This window comes from Peromyscus leucopus, chromosome 4, assembly GCF_004664715.2.
Source record: "Peromyscus leucopus breed LL Stock chromosome 4, UCI_PerLeu_2.1, whole genome shotgun sequence".
Taxonomy (NCBI): Eukaryota; Metazoa; Chordata; class Mammalia; order Rodentia; family Cricetidae; genus Peromyscus; species Peromyscus leucopus.
Genome location: NC_051066.1, coordinates 36,870,624 through 36,891,394, shown reverse-complemented (window position 1 = coordinate 36,891,394; position 20,771 = coordinate 36,870,624). Strand labels below are relative to the sequence as shown.

Genomic DNA, 20,771 nt, shown 5'->3' with positions numbered 1-20,771 from the left:
TCGTTTCCTTCAGATGTCCAGTGACACCGTTTACATCTAGAGAGTTGACAGCAAGGATCTCAGGAGCTCGCTGCCCGCAAGGCCTGTAGCATGAAGAGGTGTGTTTGCCTTCTCGGGAAGGAACTGAGGCCAGATGGATGTCTTGTCATCAACTACCATTTTCCTTATATACGTTGCTCCTGGGGAAAATTGCCTGCCTGGTGCAGCCTACTGTGAGGTGGGGGCCGGGGGAATTGAGGTAGACAGTGAGTGTTTCCTGTTCAGACTCTGGGGTAATCGTTCCGTTTCTGACCTTGTTTCCCTGGCTGTTGATGGCCCGTCCTATCTGAAAGGCTTTCCTGGGACTGAATGCATCCTCTTCAGGTTTAGCCCCCTGCACTGGGCTGTTCGCCTGTCAGTCAGCCTGTTTTCTGACCTTCCACAATTGGTTCCAGCTTCTCTGTGGATGCCTCCTTCCCAGGCACTTCTGTTTCATTCATATCTTGATGAATTCATCAATTATCATTTAGGGATTTTGAAGCTTTGTGGTCAAACAGCTTTTTGATCCACATGCCTCAAAATGGGTTGTCATTTGTTACCTAATAAGCTTCAGCTAGAATACAAGCTACAGTTTTGCCATGAATTGTTCTAGAGTGTAAGGAAGAGCCTTATGAGGAACTAAGAGACTGTTCATGTTAGTTTACATGTAATATCCTTTTCATCTAAAACATGATGGGGAGGTGGAACTTCTTCCTTCTCAAGTCTATCCAAGATGATCCTTATCTCTTTCTTTACTCAGGTAAAATTCTGGTAAGAAATACAAATACAGTCACATGTGTGGGCATCCTGAATACAGTTACTTTGAAATTGTTCAAAAGGAAAACCTGTGATACATTGAAAACTATCTTTACATCACTCTTTCAGAAACATGGGGGCCTCTTGGGTGTGCAGGGAAAGCCTCTTTAGACAGCCTCTGTCACCGTGGGAACCTTACTCGGCTTCATGGTATTGTGGGGCACAAGCAGACCTGGTCCTGGACTCACAGGAGCCGTTCTCACGGGCGAGTTCCGCAGTCACCTGGGATGTGCAGCTGACTTGTGTTTGGTTGTTGGGATGAAAGCTTTCAAAGTTCATGCCAGGTTCTGGGATCTGTGGCTGTCTTAACGCTCTTCTCTGCTCTCCCAGGTCAACGTGTCTGTCCCGCTTTGAGCGTGGGCCTTCTTGCCTGGTTAAACGTTTAAAGTCTGACACCTCCTCAGAGATCTTAGATCTCACCACTCCATAACCTCTTATGCTTGTTTTTACATGTTGGCATCAGAACACACTGAATTCCGTCTGCTGACTTTTAAGAGAGTTGTGTTTATTTTCTGTAATTCTAAAGATTTTATGGTTGTATTCCCCCCCCCCCCTTTATTTCAAGACAGGGTTTCTCTGTGTAGCTCTGGCTGTCCTGGAACTCACTGTGTAGACCAGGCTGGCCCTAAACTCACAGAGATCCGCCTACCTCTGCCTCCTGAGTGCTGGGATTAAAGGCGTGCACCACCATGCCTGGCTATGACTGGAGATGTTGTAGATTTACAGAATTATAAATACCATTGATTTATGTACAGAAAGACAAAATGTGTTGATAATGTCAGACTTCACAAAATATAAGCACTGATTTTTTTTTTTTTAGGCTTTTAGGCAGTTGTTGTTGTTTTTTTTTAATCTTACCAGGCACTAAATCTATGTATAGTTCACATGTTTAAAAATTTTAGTAATTATAAAATTGCGCTAGCCTAGTCTTTGCATCATTTTAAAACAAAATCTGTCATTGGCAGCACTAATTGGATTTAATGGATTATAAGAAAAAAAATCTATTACTGAAGAATGTATGTGTGTGGTGTGTGTGTGTGTGTGTGCGGTGTATGCATGTATGTATATGTGCGGTGTGTGGTGTGTATATGTGTGGTGTGTGTGTGTGTGATATGTGTGTATATATGTGTGTGGTGTGTGTATGTGTGTGATGTATGTGTTTGTGTATATGTATGTGTGGTGTATGTATGTGTGGTGTGTGTATATGTGTGTGTTGTGTGTATGTGTGTGTGTGTGTGGCATGTGTATGTGTGTAAGCTAGAGATTAGACTCAGGACTACATCTCCAGCTGTTACTGGATGTTGAAACCATCTCAAACCTATGGTGTAATTATCTGCTATCTGTGTGGATACCTAAGCTGCATGAAGATTTTTATGACCTTGTCTTTTTGTTGCTCACATTATTAAGTAGAGAAATGAAATTGTACGCATAATCAACTTACTAATTTTCTCACCTTGTGAATTACAGGCTTTGAATTAAAATATAAAAGTACACTACGTGGGCACTGTGCCCCTGTTCTGGCTTGTGCTTTTTCCTACGATGGACAGATGCTTGTGTCGGGGTAAGCGATCTGTGACGGAACCATTGATGCTCCTGAAGCAGCCCTCTGTCCTTGTTTTGCTTCCATTCAGCTATTCATTGTGTGAGCACGCACGTGCCACAGCATGTGTGCGCAGCTCAGAGCACAGCTTCCATGGTATGGGTTCCAGGGCTTGACCTCAGGTCATCAGGCTTGGTGGCAACCATCTTTACCTGCTGAGCCATCCCACCAGCCCAGTGTTCTTTCCTCCTTTCCTATGCTTCATATTTTGTGTCTTCTAAATTTTAACCATTGAGTGGTATGGTACCGCCTTAGTACCATGGTTCGTTTGTATTTCCTCAACGCAATGAGGTGAGAACTTCGTTGTGATCTATTTCAGTAATGGATATTTCCCCCTGCACCTCAAGATGATCGCAGGTGAATTACACTCACTTCCAACTTAAACCTTGCTTTGATGCAGCAGACAGGTTGGGTGTATTTATATGGTGTATTGCTGTAGAGAAAGTTACTTTTCAACCTCACCATTTTGAATGTGATTCATATTTTTTTCTTCTAGATGTTCATAAAACTTTCAGTATGTGGTTTTCTGTACATTCACTTTGGTATAACTACATTTGGGCTAATTTTTAGCTTGCTAGGATATAGAAACAAATTTGGGGGGTGAGGGTGGGGTGTGTGTGCTCTGTGTGAAAATTAGAGGATGGCTGTAGGAGTAGGTTCTCTCCCTTTACCACATGGGTACCAGGGATTTAACTCAGTCCTCATGTTTCAGACTTTCTTTGGATTGCCAGCTCCCAAATAATGACACAGGGACTTAGTATTAAGTATGAAAGCTTGGCCTTACTTAGCTTAGTCTTATTCCCAACTAGCTCTTAAAACTTAAATTAGTCTGTTTACGTTAATCTGTGTTCTGCCACGTGGCTCATTACCTCTTCTCCAGGCTGTACATCTGACTCCCTCTGCATCTTGCTGGAGATATCCACCTCTTTTTTTCCCAGAGTTCCTGTCTATGCCCGGAAGTCCCGCCTATCTTCTCCTGTCTAGCACTTGGCCATTCGGCTTCTTATTAAACCAATCAGAAAGTGCCTTTCACACAGAGTACTTAAATATCCCACAACATCCTCAGGCTTGGCAACAGGCACCTTGACCCACTGAGTCATCTTGCTGGGCCAGGAATTCTTTTTGAGACAGGGTCTCATGTGTAGCACTGGTTCGCTGAAACTTGTTGTGTAGACCAGGCTGGCCTTGAACTCTTGGTGATCTCCTACCTGTACCTCCTGAATACTGAGATTGCATAGTACGAACCATAGTGGCCAGCAATGCCAGGAATCCTTTGAGCTTCTTAAATCTGTAGAAGAATGTTCCATCAATTTCTGAAAATGCTTATCTCTTCTGTTACTGCCTTTGTCCCTTTTTGTCTCTCTTCTAAGGTGCCAGTTAAGTGCAGATTGTACCTTCCAACTATAAACGTTTTCTCTTTTAGCCTTTCGTATTTTTATTGTTTATGTCTTCTACATTTTTTATGTATTTTTATGTGTATGAGTGTTTTGCCTATGTGTCTGTGTACCATGTGTATGCCTGGTGCCCAAAGAAGCCAGAAGAGGGCATGAGATCCCCTGGGACCGGAGCTACAGCTGGTTGTGAGTCACCCTGTAGGTGCTGGGAATCAAACCCAGGTCCTCTGCAGGAACAGCCAGTGTCTTCACTGCTGAGCTGTCTCTCCAGCCAGTTCGTCTTTTTATACTTCGCTCCTGATTTCCCCTTTACTGATGCTCTTTTCAGCTACTGTGCTACTTAAAATTTATTTTAGTTTTGTTAACTTTATTTTAATGTTTGTTTATGTATGTTTTTATGTGTATGAATGTTTTGCCCACATGTATGTAAGTGTACCAAGTGCACATGTCAAATGTGCTGGGGCTGGAGTTAGGGATGGTTGTGATCTACCATGTGGGTGCTGGGAATCGAACTCAAGTCCTGTGGAAGAACAGCCAGTGCTGTGAACTGCTGAGCCACCCTCCAGCCCCTACTCTGCTACAGTTAATAGTCTTCTGACTTTTAATTTTGCTTAAACTGTGGCTCTGCAGTTTCTAATTGGCTGTTTAAGGCTCTTTTGACCAGTGTTGTGATTTCCTGTTCTCAGTTGGAGCATTCCTTTTCAAAGCTTGATCTTAGGAAGGTTGATTTGAACGCACATGCTTGATTCAATTACTTTAAAATATTTTTTCATAAAATTTATATTATAGTTTGACAACCAGCCTATTTTCAAACAAAAACAAAAGATATGATTCCTTTGTTGTTTAGATTAAAAAAAAGTTCCTAGACACTTCAATAAGACAGGCTCTACACTCCTCTGACGTTAACTTTAAGATTTGTTATTTATAATTCTGTGTATGAGTGTGACTGTATGAGGATATGTGCATGTGATTGTATGAGGGTATGTGAGTGTGAGTGTATGAGGGTATGTACGTGTGACTGTATGAGGGTATGTGCGTGTGACTGTATGAGGGTATGTGCATGTGAGTGTATGAAGGTATGTGAGTGTGAGTGTATGAGGGTATGTGAGTGTGAGTGTATGAGGGTATGTGAGTGTGAGTGTATGAGGGTATGTGTGTGTATGAGGGTATGTGCGTGTATGAGGGTATGTGCGTGTGAGTGTATGAGGGTATGTGCGTGTGAGTGTATGAGGGTATGTGCGTGTGACTGTATGAGGGTATGTGAGTGTATGAGGGTATGTGAGTGTGAGTGTATGAGGGTATGTGCATGTGAGTACAGGTACCCGAGGAGCCAGAGGTATCAGAAACCCCTGCTAATTGTGAGCTACCTTGTGTAGTTCTGGGTGCTGAACTCAGGTCCTCTGCAGGAACAGTGTGCCATCTCTCGGGCCCCACTTGACGTTGACTTTGTCTTCTCTTGGCAGTGCTAGGGATCCACTCAGAACCTTGCCCATGGTAGACAAGCGCTCAGCCACTGAGTTATACACCATTAGTTTTTCAAGTTGGTGTTGTTAGAGTGGGAGAAGCTTTGCTTTATTGCCTAAATATTCTTGAATTTTAGTGTGCACTACGGCCAGCAAAGTCCTCTGAGAAAATTCATCCATTTGCCTTTGTTTATAATACTTGTTTTGAAAGGAAATAGCAAATGATTCTCTGTGTTCTATACTTAACCTCCCACTCCATAACTTTACAGGAGTCCATATCTCTTCTTCAGTTTCCATAATCCTGAGATCAGATTACTGCATTCATCTGTTTTCTTTCCTGTCCCAAGAGTTGCGGCCCAGTCCAAATATTTGGGGGCACACATGTGGTGCATGTACATATAATACAAGTTTTAGGAGATTCAGTGTCTTTAAATAAAAAGAACAAGCTAGAGCGGTAGTAGGCCGGGAAGCAGAGGCAGGGCCCCCCCAGGGTCAGGAACCCACATCTCCGAGTGTCGGGATGGTGCCTGGTCCTCAGAGGCAGAACCCAGGGGCTCTGGCCACTGGATTATTCATGGCGGACTTATACTATGACAGTATTTCTGGGAGGTGGGAAAAAGGAGAGGTGGAGCCTAGTTAGAAGAAGCAGGTCACGGGGGGGGGGGGGGGAGGGCGCGATAAGTTCTTGGGGGTCATGCTCTCCCTAGGGTCATACCTGTCCCTGGCCTCTTCCTATAGCCCATTCTCTCAGCTTTCTGTCCACTACGGGATGAAGAGCAGCCTCCACCTCCTCACACGCTCCTCTGCAGGCAGCAGTAAGCTAACCCAGTAAACCCTTCTTCCTCTAAGTTGAAATACGTTAAATGGAAAAGTGGATTTATTTACAGTTTGGGCCAAAAACTGGGGAGAGAACTCTGTCTCAGCCTCCCCCACAGCAGCCTGACAATTTGTGGAAAGGATGGAATGAAAGGTAGAAAATGTACAGATAGTTAGCTGGGGTCGAAGTGCCTTAAACTGGCGAAGTTTCCAAAGCTGGCTTCTTGTTACACCTTCCAGGGGTGGGAAACAGGGGCTTGAGTACCATCCTTCCTAGTCTAGCTCCTGTGGGAAACTGAGGAAGACAACAACCGTCTTATCTGGGCATCATGGTTCACACCTACAAACCCGGCATTTGAGAGACAGCAGCAGGCAGATTGCCTGGAGTTTTAAGGCCCACCCAGTGTACAGTAATGAGATTCTGTCTCTAAGATAAATAAGTTCTGATTTTGAGGGAACTCACAGTATGCTAGAAGTTGAGCGTCTGTGGCCCTGGGAAGGTGCTGGCCATTGCTGAAATGGTAGTTGGCTCTCTTACCAGCCAAGTAGGATGGGTCTTAGAGTCAGATTCACTTTAATGACATAAAAATAATACATTTCTGGCTAGGCAGTGGTAGCACACACCTTTAATCCCAGCATTCCGGAGGTACAGACAGACGGATCTTTGAGTTCAAGGCTAGCCTGGTCTACAGAGTGAGTTCCAGGACTATATAAGGGACTTGATCATGTGAAGATTTTGTTATGTATGAAACCTAGAGGTGGCTTGGAATCACCCCTCCCCACCTCAGATACTGAGGTGGAGATTATAATAAACTTATCACATATTTGCATACTTTCAAAGGAAATTTCAAAGTAGACAATAGCATGAGTATTAAAGACCTTCCCAGTGCCTGGCTTCCAGAGGCACTTGGGTGTTCATGCCTGCTTCGCATACCTCATTGCCTCAGGGCTGTGATGCTAGCACATGACATCTAGAAAAGCATGGAGAAGTTTGTCCCTTCACCCTTCTTTTGGCCTCCCCTGTGGTGACTTCCCTTCAGCCCCTCTGCAGAACTTGCATTTTGTTCCACTGTGTCCTCTTGATCTAGCCAGATGTAAGGAGTGTTATATGTCACAGTTTCGCCTGAGCACAAACTCCACCTTTATCATTCAGATAGAGACTGCTCTTCTCTGTGGTATTTGAGTAGCTAGGACTCCATGGAGCCAGTTTTGAAAGTGCTCACAAATATGTAAAGAGTTTTGAATTGAGAAAAAAAAAAAAAAGATGCTTATTTTCTCATGTTGAAAATAATGAGAAAGAAAAAAAAAAAACAAACAAAAACAGATGCCATGTCCTAACTTGTTCTCTACCTTTTGGGCAGCATGGCTCCCACACTTCCATAATTAAGCAGGTCAGAAAACTAGAAAATGCACCAGGAGCTGAGCCACGTGGCACATGGCCTTTCTCCAAACTCTAGTCGTCTCTTATCTCTGTCTGCCTGGTAGGGAAGAGAGGCGGGAGGCCAAGTCTTCTTCCCAAAGACAAGTTCCTTTTCTCCCTGCCCGGGCACTGGTTTCTGTTTTGTTCTGTGTATAGATGCTGGGGTCTTATTGCTAGGAATCAGCCACCCGGTTACTCCGTAATGACTGGCAGAGGGTGACTTAGGACATTTCCTAAAACTCGTCCCTGTCTTCCCTCTCTTCTCATTAACACCTTCACCCACAGTTGTCCCGATCCAGTGCTCACAGAAGTCACCAACAGTGACTCTTCTTCCAAAGTGACATTGCATCCGATGGTGGCTTCTGAGAGTGGAATTTGCTTTTCAGCTGGCTGTCAGCCTGACATCCAGAGACTGTAGATGTGAGACAGAGTGTCTTGAGGACCGGGCGGGAGGATTGTTTTCAATATAAACCTACCATGAATGGGCTCTGAGCAACTGCACGGGATACTGGCTCTCGTTCCTTTAGAAGTTTACGTGTGTGTGTGTGTGTGTGTGTGTGTGTGTGTGTGTGTGTGTGTGTGTGTGTGTCGGTTGATGGATCTTTCATTTGTCTTTCCTGACGTCTTTAATGTTTTACTATGGTGCTGACATCCGTTCATGCTGCTGTAAGCAGCATACCTGAGTTCCAAAGCTCCTGTGCAGGTAATGTTTTTTTCTTGGGTAGTTGTCCACATTGATGTTGCTATGAAACTGGGAAGTTCCACCCACCATGTTGCTGATGTCACTCCTTAGTGTTTTTTTTTTTAAGAGATGCTTAAAAAAAATATCAAAATTTCCATAAGAATTTTAGACATTTCAGAAATGATAACCTGTAATTTACTGAATTCAGGACTAAATAAGAGCGTTTATATATTATGTCTAGCATAATTCTTATTCTGAATCTGTGACAGGGATTCTGAGGTCACTACCCATTGTTGGTATTCAGTTGCCTACTGAACAGGAACCTTAAGCTAACAGGTGGGACTTCTTTGACTAGCCCATTCCATTTTCATGATGATGAACACAGATGTTAGTGTCCCACAGGCAGTGTTAGCACTGGTCTGGGTGACCTTGCAATGTGTACCATGGTAGCAGAAAGACTCTTCCAAGGGCGGAAAAGAAGAAAAAACAGCATGTAAAACCCTGTGCTTTGTTACAGTGCTGTAGTTTCTCTGTATTACAATTCTTTTTCCTACAAGAAGAGTCCCCCAGATGTCCGCTCCATTCTAGCTGATAACCTGTCAATCTTCCAGCCTTTTCCAAGAGGGTGTGTTTGGTTTTTATAGAACTTTTCACCTAGTGTTTGCTTTTTTTTTTAAAGGTCAGTGGATAAGTCTGTCATCATATACGATATCGTAAGTACTTCAGATCTTGTGTGTAAACTATATAAATTGTTAATGAGATAACTGAGTTTCAAACTTAGTTGTATAAAATAGGTTTATTTTTAATATATCTATTTATTATACCCAAGAATATAGTGTTCGTTCTCACAATGGTGAAATAGTAATATACTTGGAAAAACCTTAAATATTTCAATGTCTTTATGATGGATGGAGTTTTAAATATAATCTTAGAAAACACAGAGTATTCAAAAATTCATCATAGCCTGTTTCCATAGCAGCATGGATGTGGCCTACCTACCTAGAGTTCTTAGAGGACAGGGTGGATTTAGGGACCAGCATAAGACAAGTCTAAGGTATCATAGACTTAGAAAAATAGGAGTTTGGGGCAGATTTATGAGTAAATGCTGAATTGCATGAGTATAAATAAGTGTAAACGTTATATTTCACAAAGATATAGTTGATGGGAATGATCTTTAAGAGAAAATTGGTGTTGTGTGGCATTCGCTGCATGGCTGGGTTCAGGCATCAGCTATGGCAGCCATTCAGCGGAGGCGTAAGTCATTTGGGAGTGGTGTCCAACAAGTGACTGGTCACCCACACAGGAGTTAAAGTCATTGGAGGTTCTGGCAGAAAGTGGGAACAAACCCTCAAACACTCAAGCCAGATGAAAAAGCTGTGTTGTTTCCTACCGACTTGTTATGGGATGTCTATATTCACAAATGGGTATAACATTGATTTTTGTCTATAAAACATGCACTGGTTCCCGCTAAATACACTTGTCCTGACTAGTTAACCTGGGAAGAGCAACCTCAATTGGGAAAGTACCTCCAGCATATGGCCTGTAGGCAATTCTGTCAGGCACTTTTTTTCCTTTTTTTTTTTTTTTTAAAGATTTATTTATTTTTTGTATATGAGTGCTCTGTTTGCATGCCAGAAGAGGGCATCAGATACCATTATAGATGGTTGTGAGCCACCATGTGGGTGCTGGGAATTGAACTCTGGATCTCTGGAAGAGCAGCTAGTGCTCTTAATTGCTGAGCCATGTCTCCAGCTCCTGGACAGTTTTTCTTAATGCTGGATGTGAAAGGATCATTCCTGAGGCCCTCGTGCTAGGTCTTAAGGAAGCAGACAGAGCAAGCCATGGAGAACTGGCCAGTTAGTAGCAGTCCTCCATACCTTCTCTGTCTCAGTTCCTGCCGACAGTTCCTGCCCTGACTTTGATCAGTGATAGACTGTGATTTGGAAGTGTAAGTGAAATAAACTGTTCCCTCCCCAGGTTGCTTTTGGAAATGGTGTTTTATCACATCCATAGGAACCCTAGTTAGGACAATACCTGCCCATTGACTGGCCCCCAAGTGTACTCAGGGTTTCAGCGGCTTCTGTTCACCCATCCTGCAATAAGTACAAATCAGATGCCACAGCAAGACTTCGTTTATTATGCAGTTGGGTTTCTGTTAACAGTCTTGGTCAAACTGACAGATGTCAGGGGTCACTGGAGGAAAACTTCCGAAGGAGGTCGTTAGCATGCCGCCATGCTGATGCCTGAGAAAGCAGAACAAGCTCTCATGTTTAGTTATGGATGTCAGCTCTCGCTCATTGTCAGCCTCAGCAAGTTAGTTACTGATGATGCGTTCAGCACGTAGACCCTGTCAGTGACCTTCATCCCGACCCTGTCTCTTGCCTGACTGACGAAGTTATTCTGTTCTGTTTCAGGGCACCCAGAGTGTGCTGTACACATTGACGCAGCATACCAGGTCTGAGTTGCTTCCACAGTTCTAACATAATTAAAATATTAGCCAGACATAAATATGTAACGGCTGTGTTTATTAACTAGGTATGTCACAACTTGTGCCTTTGCGCCCAACACCCTGTTGCTTGCCACTGGCTCCATGGACAAGACTCTGAACATTTGGGAGTTTGACCTGGAAACACCTTGCCAAGGTTAGTAAGATGACCCCATCCCTGTCCTGTGCTGCCCGCAAACCCAGGGCCTCAGGACCTGCTGGGCAAGTGCTCTCTGCAAGGCACAGCTACAGCCCAAGCGCTGGGCATCCTTAACCATCTCAACACTGATCAGAAAATGTGGGTACTTCTTTTTTGTGGTCCTGGGGATTGACCCTGAGGCCTTGTGCATGCTAGGCAAATGCTCTACCTCAGAGCTACACCCCCAAGCTTAAACTTTAGTAAATCCTTTGACATGCTATTCATATTATACTGCACAGACACAAATTTAATACACCTTAAGACTCATTTTAGAGACTCTAGCGTTAGAGGTGTCTACAGTGAAGTTCTGGCAAAGGCTTGTGTGCACATTCACGTGTATCAGGGCCCCGGGGGTTTTCCATTGTTTGTGTTAGGTGCCAGGTTTCCCTGTGAACGTAGCCTGAGGACAGGATCGGAATCCGAGCTTTATCTCGTTGGCTCTCCTTTTGGCCTCTCCAAGCAACACAGGTGTACAACTTGGGAGTTATACCTTTATCGCTGTCAGAAATAACTACACAGCAGTCCTGGTATGTGGGTGACAGAGCAAGCAGAGTGTCCCTTCATGGGTGGAGTGAAGAAAAAGTGGCCAGAAGTGTAGGTCAGCGCTAGAGTGTGTGGCCAGCATGCACAAGGCGCAAGGTTTGATCCCGAGCGCCACAAAAGCAAAACCGTCTCTCTGCAGAGAAAAGGAAATCGCTAAAGGCTAGCATTTCCTGTAGCATTAGGTCGCTACTGTTAGTACTGTCCACGAGTTCTTAAAAGGAAGCTGAACGAACAGTCAACCAGACTCAAGGCGGGAATGTGAAGAGGAGAAGCATTGGCTTTGCCGTTCACTCGGCCTGTGCGTTTAAAGCAGGAAGCACGGGCGATCAGCAGAAGCCACTGATTGAAGACTGGTCAGAGGAGGACGTCTCAACGTGGCTCCGTGCTCAAGGCTTGGAAGAGCTCGTCAGCGTTTTCCAGATGAACAACATTGACGGAAAAGAACTGTTGCATCTCACAAAGGAAAGTCTGGCTGGCGATTTGAAAATTGGTAAGAGCAGTGAGGAACGGGCAGTCCTCAGATCCGTGCTGACTTCCCCTGCTGTCGGGTTACCTGCTCCCATGGGTCCCTCCTCTCTCCTTGCACAGCAGTAGTCCAGGTAGAGACGTCTTTGTAGAGAGCCATCTGCCTCCTTAGGAAGAAGAAAGTATTTCTTCAAGTAACTAAACCTAGCTTGTAGTTATAATCTAGGAAGTTCCATATTTTAAGAATTGATTGTAGTTCAGACACCTCAAAGTTTTCTTTTCAAAACAATTTTTGTGTTCGTGTGTCTAAGTCCATGTATGTAGGTGTGTGTGGATACGGGGTGTGCATAAGAGGGAGAACACTGCTCAAGAGCCAGCCACCCTGTGTTTTGTGACATTCGCTTGGGACTCCTCCGTTACTAACATGGGCTACCATGCCTGGCTTTTACACTCTGGTTCTGGGTATTGAACTCAGGTCCTCCTGCTTGTGTGACCTCTGACTGAGCAATCTCACCAGTTCTAATGACTCTTAAGAGTGACGTTTACACACGGCAGTGGTGTGTGGTCAACTCATCTTCACAGATAGTACCACCATTACCACTTTTTAATTTTGGAGCATTTTTATCAGTGCTAAAAGAAATGCCATACCTTACTCAACACATGTGGCCTTTTGTGTCTAACCTTCCTCCTTTTGCTTGTCTTCAGTTGATGGAAATTGGGAGAGTTCCATGTTTTAGATCTAATAAATAGTGCTTCTGTGAACAATCATATACAAGGGGTTTTTTTTGTGTGTGTGGTTTTTGGAGACAGGGTTCCTCCATGTAGTTTTGGTGCCTGTCCTGGATCTCCCTCTCTACAGAAGCTGGCCTAGAACTCACAGAGATCCACCTGCCTCTGCCTCATGAGTGCTGGGATTAAAGGCGTGAGCCACCACTGTCCGGCTAATATACAAGTTTTTGTGTGAGCATCTTTTCAGTTTTCTTGTGCATCTATTAAAAGTAGAATTGGTGGGTCACAGGGGAATCCTCTGTTTGACACTGGAGGAGTTGTCAGGTTGTTTTCCAGAGTCCTACCAGTATGGGGCGGGGGGGGGGGGGGGGGCCCGCTGGGAGAGGGTACAGCATGGGGGAGGCTCCAGCTTCTCCTAGTGTCTCTAACATTTGTTTGATTTTGTTGTTAGCACCACCCAGTAGTTGTGGTTTCTCCTGAGGCTTCGATTTGCATTTCCTTGATGACTTAGGTTGTCGCTTTAATGCATTTAGGTTGCTATGGCAACATCCTGTTAACTAGGTAAGCTAATAAATATCAAATTGATTTCTTCATTCGGCCAAGTCCAAGATCCAGGGACTGGCAGGTGCGGTGTCTAGTCAGGAGTAACGTGTGGTTTACAGACAGCGCCTTTCTTCCTGTACCTTCACTTAGTGGGATGGGCGAGTTTGCTCTCTGGGGTCTCTTTTGTAAGGGTTCTGGTCCTGTTTGTCTAAAGACCGGCCAAGCACTGCGTCATTTGTAACCATGTGTCATACTTGTTCTTGGCCTAAGGCAGGGAAGCAGTGGTGATAGGTTTCAGCAAATGAATATTCTGCTTTACAGTTTGGAAAATTGGCAAATTCAATAATTTAGAAGCAGAATTAGGATATGTGTTCTCTGGAACATCTGGTTCTTCACATCATTCTGAAATATCTGGTATTTTGGTATTATGTCATCATCTACTGTGTGGCTATGACCCGTGATCCTCCTGCCTCTCAAAGGCTAAGATTATAGGCATTCATGGCTATATACCAGGCCATTCTGAAGTATGTTGAAATGCTGTTTTATTTATCTTCATTATAGAAGTTAACTTTTAATCTTCAAATACTGTTTTAAGCTACAAAGAATTTCCTTTACTCTTGGATTTTAAGAAAAACACCCTTTCTGTAAAACAATAAATTGGCTGACATAGAATTAAAGTCAAGATTGAAAATAGAAAAGGCAAACTAAGGACATACATGCTGATGTCTGCTTGTTACATGCAGAAATGTTTTGCCTGCACTTGTCATTGTAGTTTGGTTTTAGTTCCTAAGGCCAGTGTGAAATCTGAATTTGCTTTCAGCACACAGAAGTAGCCATGCACTATAAAGTGAGCCACTGTGGGTGTGTTCTCAAACTCCGCACCTTATCTGCTGTCTCCCAGCTCTCCAGGAGTTCAGAGTCACAGTTTCCCTTAAGAAATAACTCCTTACGCCATCTCTTTGCATAAGGAGTATCCATCCTTGATGGTGAGATGTATTAAGGCATTTGTGAATCTGCATTTGTGAACTGTTGCATTAGCATTTCCAGGCTTCACAGAGAACCTGGGTTTAGGACAGGCAGGTGCTCTTCTGAGGCGCAATCCACAGGTGTTTTCTACTCCAAGGGGCCCTGACTCCAGGGTGATATAAATAATTATAATAAAAGAACTTGTTTTTGTCTTCAAAAAAAAATAAAATAAAATTTTTAAGTATAACGTATTCATGATAAAGAGCAGGAAAGCCAGTTTTGGACAGAATTAGAAAAGCCCTGAGTCCAGTCACTAGAGCTGTGCGTGCATACTGGCCTCAGTTTTTATCTGGACCCTTGGGATACTGCACGGTGCTGTGGATCTTAGAACTTGGAAGAGATAAACTGGTAGAAATTTAGAATAGCAAGTGCAAAGAAACTACTGTAGGTCAGCATTCATATATTGAAATAATTAATCATACATTTATAAATAGGAATGAAAAGGTTTTGGGTTTGTTTTTTTTCCCCCTGGAGGTTTTACTTTTTGATCTTTTCTTTCTGGGAACTAATAAAAGCCCACAAGGCATTTTTTTTTTTTTAAATCATTTTCCAGGTTGCTAGGGTTTGGATGTGTGTGCCTCGACATCCACGTGTTAAGCTTGAGTGCCAGCCTGTGCTACTGCAGGGAGATGACAGTGAGAGCTTTAGGAGCTGAGACTTAGTGGGACCAAGTTAGGTCACTGTGGTACCCCCTGAAGAGGGCACTAGGAGCCCCCTCCCTTCCTAGACACCAGAGGCAGGCGGCTTCATCACTGAGTGTTCCCACTACACTCTGGGGCCTCTCGGCAGGCCAGAATGCAGTGGAACCAGCTCACCCATGGACTAAAGCCAGAGTCTACCCTTCCCCCTTTGGTCGGCTTGGTATTGTGTCCAGTAACAAAAATAATACAAATTTCTTTTCTGGCTTTGTGTGTCACCTGTCTTTACACCCTCAAAGTTTATTTCACTTCCTAGTAATACTTCATTTTACAGATTTTCACTCGCTGCCTAAAGTAACAAATATTCTTTCAGAATCTCTAGGGCTACGCAGCAAAGTGTTGAGGAGTATCGAAGAGCTCAGGACCAGGATGGACTCCCTTTCTTCTGAAATTCCTGATGAGTTTGTCTGTCCGATAACTAGAGAGATTATGAAGGACCCCGTCATAGCATCAGGTATGAGTGGTGACTGCCAGACTCGGGGTGACGTCCACGTAGAGGATAATGCGCACTTCGCACAAGTTCCTTTAAATTTGGGCTACGTTCAAAATTCCCATTTTGTTTCTCATAAGTAGGGTTTTTTTCTCTTTAAAAAAATCATTAGATCCAAAGTAAAAAGTTGTACACATATATTTTGTAATAAATTGGACAGAGCAAATTGGAATCAAAACAAAGGATTAAGTTTTGAAATTTCACTTAATTTTATGTGAATACCAGATGTCAAGACTGTGTGTGTATGCAGGTGTGCATGCATGCTCAGAGGATGACATTGGGTGTCTTTCTCTATCACTGTCTGCCTTACTTCCTTAAGACACATGCTTGAACCTTGCAGATTAGGCTAAGCTGGCCAGCCAGTGAGCTCCCAGGATGCACCGGTCTGTCACTCAGTGCTGGAGTTACAGGCATGCGTTAGCCATGCCAGGCTTGTATGTGGGTGCTGGTGGTGTGCACATGAGTCTTCATGCTCATGCCTGCACAGAAAACTTTTAGCCGCTGAGCCAGCTTCCCAACCCTCAAGATGTAAAATGACTGCCTAGATCTCTGACCTGTTATTGTATCTATCATGAATTTAAATGATTCAGAAACAAGAATTTAAAAATTATGAAGTTGGAACATTTGATACCAATTTCTGCATCAGTATTCAGACATGCTCAGCAGAATGTTTTTGATTACCTTGTTGCACACATCAGTAATTAATTCTTTTTATATAAAATTTATTTAGCTCTATTTTATGTGCATTGATGTGAAGGTGTGAGATATCAAAAGCTTTCAGGGTCCAGCCCCACGATAGCCTTCACCCTAGTTCCAGAAGAGAGCTCCCGGTGGCAGATTAACCTGAGGGATTCTCTAATAAATCTACGCACACGGAATTCTGTAGTCCATTCACTTTGTTTTCTTGAGTCAATTCTCTCTCTCTTTTTTTTTTTTTTGGTTTTTCGAGACAGGGTTTCTGTGTGTAGCTTTGCGCCTTTTCCTGGAACTCACTTGGTAGCCCAGGCTGGCCTCGAACTCACAGAGATCCGCCTGGCTCTGCCTCCCGAGTGCTGGGATTAAAGGCGTGCGCCACCACCGCCCGGCTCGAGTCAGTTCTCTCTCTACACAGCTTCTCTTCTGCTCTCACACTTAGCTCCTTTCGTGCCTGATTCTACCTCTCTCTGCTGTTCCCTCTAAGTGCACCTAACTCCTTCATCTAGTTCTGCCCCACCGTGGTCTTCCTCATCTCGTTCTTCCCCATCTGGCTCTTCCTCATCTTCCATCTCGTCCTTCTAGTTCTTCCCATCTCAGTTCATTCCCTTCCAGTTCTTACCCATCTAGTTCTTCCATTCTCTTTTTTTCTTCTCCATCCTTGCTCTGACAATAAAACTATCTTTTATCCCTTTGGCCTTTATCTCTCCAAGCTATCTCTGCTCTTGCCATTTTCTGGCAGGGTGGGAGAAGTGTGTTTGATGGCTAGGCAACTTCCGTAACAGGTAGATGTACCTGTAAGAAGGAACCCTTTAGTTTTGAGTTAATTGTTGAGGGTGGGTCTAAAACTAGAGATAAGAATTTGGAAAGGAGAGAGTTAAGCTTAATAAGCACATCCACCAGGCCTTCTCAAACAGATAGTCTGGATGCTTAAGTCTGTTCTTAGAGAATCTGGGAGGTATCTCAGATACTTTTGTTTGTCTAGGAATGGTCCTGGCCGGATGCTGCTAATGATGATAATTACAGAAAAGCCTGAAATTAGGGATTTTTGTCTGTCTGTCGTAGCACAGTTGGAGAAAGTTATACAAATACTTTAAGTGTAGAGGGGAAATTGTGCCCAATGAATAATGGAAAAGCCACACTAGCACACGAGAAATTCATAGCAGGAAACAGCTAATAATCAAACGCCAGTATCACCAAGACTCCTTGAGCCCTGGCCTCATCCTCTGGAAAGGCCCTGGCTTCTTCCAGGTCTAGCTTTGTCACAGCCAGCTGACTTCCTACTTCATTCCTACTTCGTGCAGCAGTCAGCTTCCCTGGAACTGGAGTTACAGACAGCTGTGAGCGGCCATGTAGGTGCTGGGAATTGAACTCAGGACCTCTGGAAGAGCAGCCAGTGCTCATAACCTCTGAGCCATCTCTCCAGCCCCAGTTCATTCCTTTTTATTGCTGAATAGTGTTGCATTGCACTAGATATATACCACATACATTGTCCATTAACTGGCAATGGGCTCGCATGTCTGAACGCTGTCCTGACATTCCATCCACCGATCTGCTGGACAGCACTCATGTCTCATGACGAAATACTTAGGAGTGGAATTTCTGGATTGTTTACAAAGTGCATTTAAAACTGCTGAAATGTTTTTCAAGCTCATAACTGAGAATTCCAGTTTCTGCCCATATTTGCAAACACGGTATTGTTAGTTGTTCTAATCCCAAATAACAGGTATGAAGTGGTATCTCATTGTACTTTTAATCCTCACTACAATGAAGCATCTTTCAGTATGCGTCTTAGATATTAGACCTTTCATAATATATACCCTCCAGCCCTTCACTTTGTATTGAAACTGATAAGTTTGTTTTCTAAGTGTGTCTTTTATCAGGCAATGCATTGTATGCATTTTCTCTATGGCATCTTTGAAAAACATGTTTAATTTTGATGGGGTCCGCTGGACCATTTTCATGTGGATTCATCATTTTTTAATCCTAAGAAGGCTGCCTGGCCAAGGCTCCGGGACTCACCATGTTACTCCAGACACATTGGTTTTTAGGCCTGTGGCTTATTTCAGGCTAATGTTTGCATACGGTAAGAGGTGGATTCCTGTTGGCTCAGCTTCACCCACTAACAAGTCCCTCCTCACGGCCACGGAAGGCTCACTCCCAGGCTCCATGTCATCTTTATGTCCAATCCCGCGTCACTCAGCCCGTGACCGCTGCTTCTTTACAGCGGGTCTCGAGTCAGGTCAATGAGTCTGCAGGTGTGGTTCCTACTCTCGGACGTCACCTGGCTTTCTTCACGGCAGCAGCTTGCTGGGGTTTTCCCGAGGACGGTGTTTAATCCGGAGAGGGACTGGGAACATCACTTGCCAGTTAACACGGGTCTTTTCTCTCTCCAGCACTGCCGTTTTGCTGCATAGATTTTGCATATTTTTTCTTTTGTTAAGATTACTTTGTATTGTCTAATACTGTGGTTTTACACTTTTTATTGCATGTGTATTTGGGAATGGGATTGGGCTTGGTTTCTTGGCTTTGTGTCCCACGACTGTCCAGCTTTGGAGCAGGTGCGTAGATGAGTGGGTTTTCAGTGCATGTGACTTGGACGGGTATGGTTGTGCACACCTGTAATTCCAGTGGGGAGGCAGGAGCATTGCTGCAAGTCTGAGGTCAGCATGGGCTACACAGTGAAATCCTGACTGAAAAAAAGGCAAGCAGTTTGAATAAGCTGCTTCACAGCTGGGCGGTATCATTATAGTCATTAGTGCTCTGTACAACTCAAGGCCACACAGCAGTCATGTTAACCGGTGGCTTAGTCCCAGAAAGTTGGGGAAAATAAAAGATGGACAGAAATTGGAATCTTATGTCGGTGAGAATTTAAAATGCTCTGGCTGGTGTTGAAACTAACTTGGCAGTTTCCCAGAAACTTACAACATAGTTCTAACCCCTAGGGGTGTGTGTGTGTGTGTGTCCAGTTCGTGGGAGAGGCTGGGCACAGAGTGCAGCATTGAGAATGCCCACGTGGAAACTGTCCGCGTTGCGGAAGGGATACATACAGCGCACGGTTACACAGGAGAGTGTTACCAGCCAGGCAGAGCTGAAGGGCCAACAAAGACACCATCACAGCCGAAGCCAGGCAGGGTGGTGCGAGACTCGTAACGTTCCCCTGGGGAAGGCAGGAGGATGGCAAGTTCAGGGCCCTGTTGTCAACAGTGAGAGAAGAGCAAGCATTTCAGGCTGGGTAAAAAACGGTCCAAGTTCAGCAATGAACGTACGAGAGCAGCAGATCTCACCGTCCTCCTCCCGAGTGCCGGCCTCACAGGTTTGCGGCCCTTCGCCCACCTCAGTCGTCAATGTGTGACAAAGCAGTTTAGCACAAGCATGGCATGAGACGGTAGCGATTTTCCTCCGCGCCATCTCTCTCTGGCCATATTCTGTCGTCTTTAACTCCGTGATCTTCGACACCTTGAAGGGTTTCCGTGAGTTCTTCCTAAGGCCTTTTCCTCCCTCATCTCTTCAGAATTTGTCGTCACACCACTCTACCCTCTTCTCAACCACAGTTTCTGAGTTTCAACACAGCTCTGGTCTCAGCTGTTGTATTTCAGCAGAGCACAATCCAAGCTTAGTATACCTTCGGGGTACGAGCCAGCTGCTGTGGCTGGGCTACTTTGGACATGGTGCAGGCAAAGCAAGAAGACCATTAACTCCCAATAGATACCCTGGTTCGTACACTGAGTTCATGTACTAATCCTACAGATACCCTGGTTCGTACACTGCAGTTTTATGTACTAATCCTATACCCTGGTTTGTACACTACAGTTCATGTACTGATCCTATAGGTACCCTGGTTTGTACACTGCAGTTCCTGTACTTATCCTAATTCCCCTTCCTTACCTGAAGCAATGTGCTTTTTTTTTTTTTTTTTTCTAGATGGCTATTCCTATGAGAGAGAAGCCATGGAAAGCTGGATCCACAAAAAGAAACGCACGAGCCCCATGACAAACCTGGTCCTTCCTTCGCTGGTACTGACACCAAACAGGACTCTGAAAATGGCCATCAATCGATGGCTAGAGACACATCAGAAATGAATCGTTCATAGGGTATCGGATACATTTTCCAGTGAGGTCATTCAGCGCTGACCAGGCATTACAAAAGCAAATAGGAAAAGACATGAAATTCAGTTACTTTTAAAACTGTAAATCACCCTTAAAACACAGAATTATATATCTAATGTCATTGCTGTTTCTATAAAAGTGAAAATATTTTTGCACTAATGGGGAAATGTGTAGAAATAAGACTTTGCCGAGACTTTAAATTACAATGCCTAACTGTGTTATTAGGTGTAGGCCTCATCCTGGAGTAGTCTCGATTCTATGGTTGTTTCCATCTTGGATAAAGCCATTTAATAGTTTTCAGAGAGCTTTAGAATAGAATTTTCACACTGTAATTGTAAATTGCTTAATAAATTGGAAAAAAATTACTCCAGGCATGTTGAACAGAAATTTTGTTGGGTTCTAACTTTATATAAGGATTTTTCTCCCCATTATTCAACCTCAGATGTAAAGTAACTCGGCTAGTCACTTTAACTTTGCTGAAATATATCAAGTGGCAGACTTCCTCCCAGTGTGAGAACGTGTGTCCGGGCAGCTAGCCTGGCACCTGCTACATCACCAGCACTGTGTCTGCCTCCGTCACAC

At 44.0% G+C, this 20,771-nt stretch overlaps 1 protein-coding gene across 5 annotated transcripts in view; it reads left to right on the top strand.

The window, feature by feature from the left end:
- Wdsub1 (WD repeat, sterile alpha motif and U-box domain containing 1) overlaps positions 1-20,559 on the top strand; it is a 32,399-nt gene extending 11,840 nt beyond the window's left edge. For 3 of the 5 annotated variants that reach the window (XM_028871025.2, XM_028870934.2, XM_037204805.1), the window contains 7 exons: positions 2,302-2,395; positions 8,889-8,922; positions 10,624-10,664; positions 10,745-10,851; positions 11,747-11,926; positions 15,211-15,351; positions 20,005-20,559. In XM_028871025.2, coding sequence (XP_028726858.1) covers positions 2,302-2,395; positions 8,889-8,922; positions 10,624-10,664; positions 10,745-10,851; positions 11,747-11,926; positions 15,211-15,351; positions 20,005-20,162 — 755 coding nt within the window. In that variant the 3' untranslated portion in view covers positions 20,163-20,559. The remainder of the gene's footprint in view (positions 1-2,301; positions 2,396-8,888; positions 8,923-10,623; positions 10,665-10,744; positions 10,852-11,746; positions 11,927-15,210; positions 15,352-20,004) is intronic. The other 2 variants (XM_028871113.2, XM_028871200.2) reach the window with 2 other exon arrangements.
- Positions 20,560-20,771: the final 212 nt, after the last annotated feature.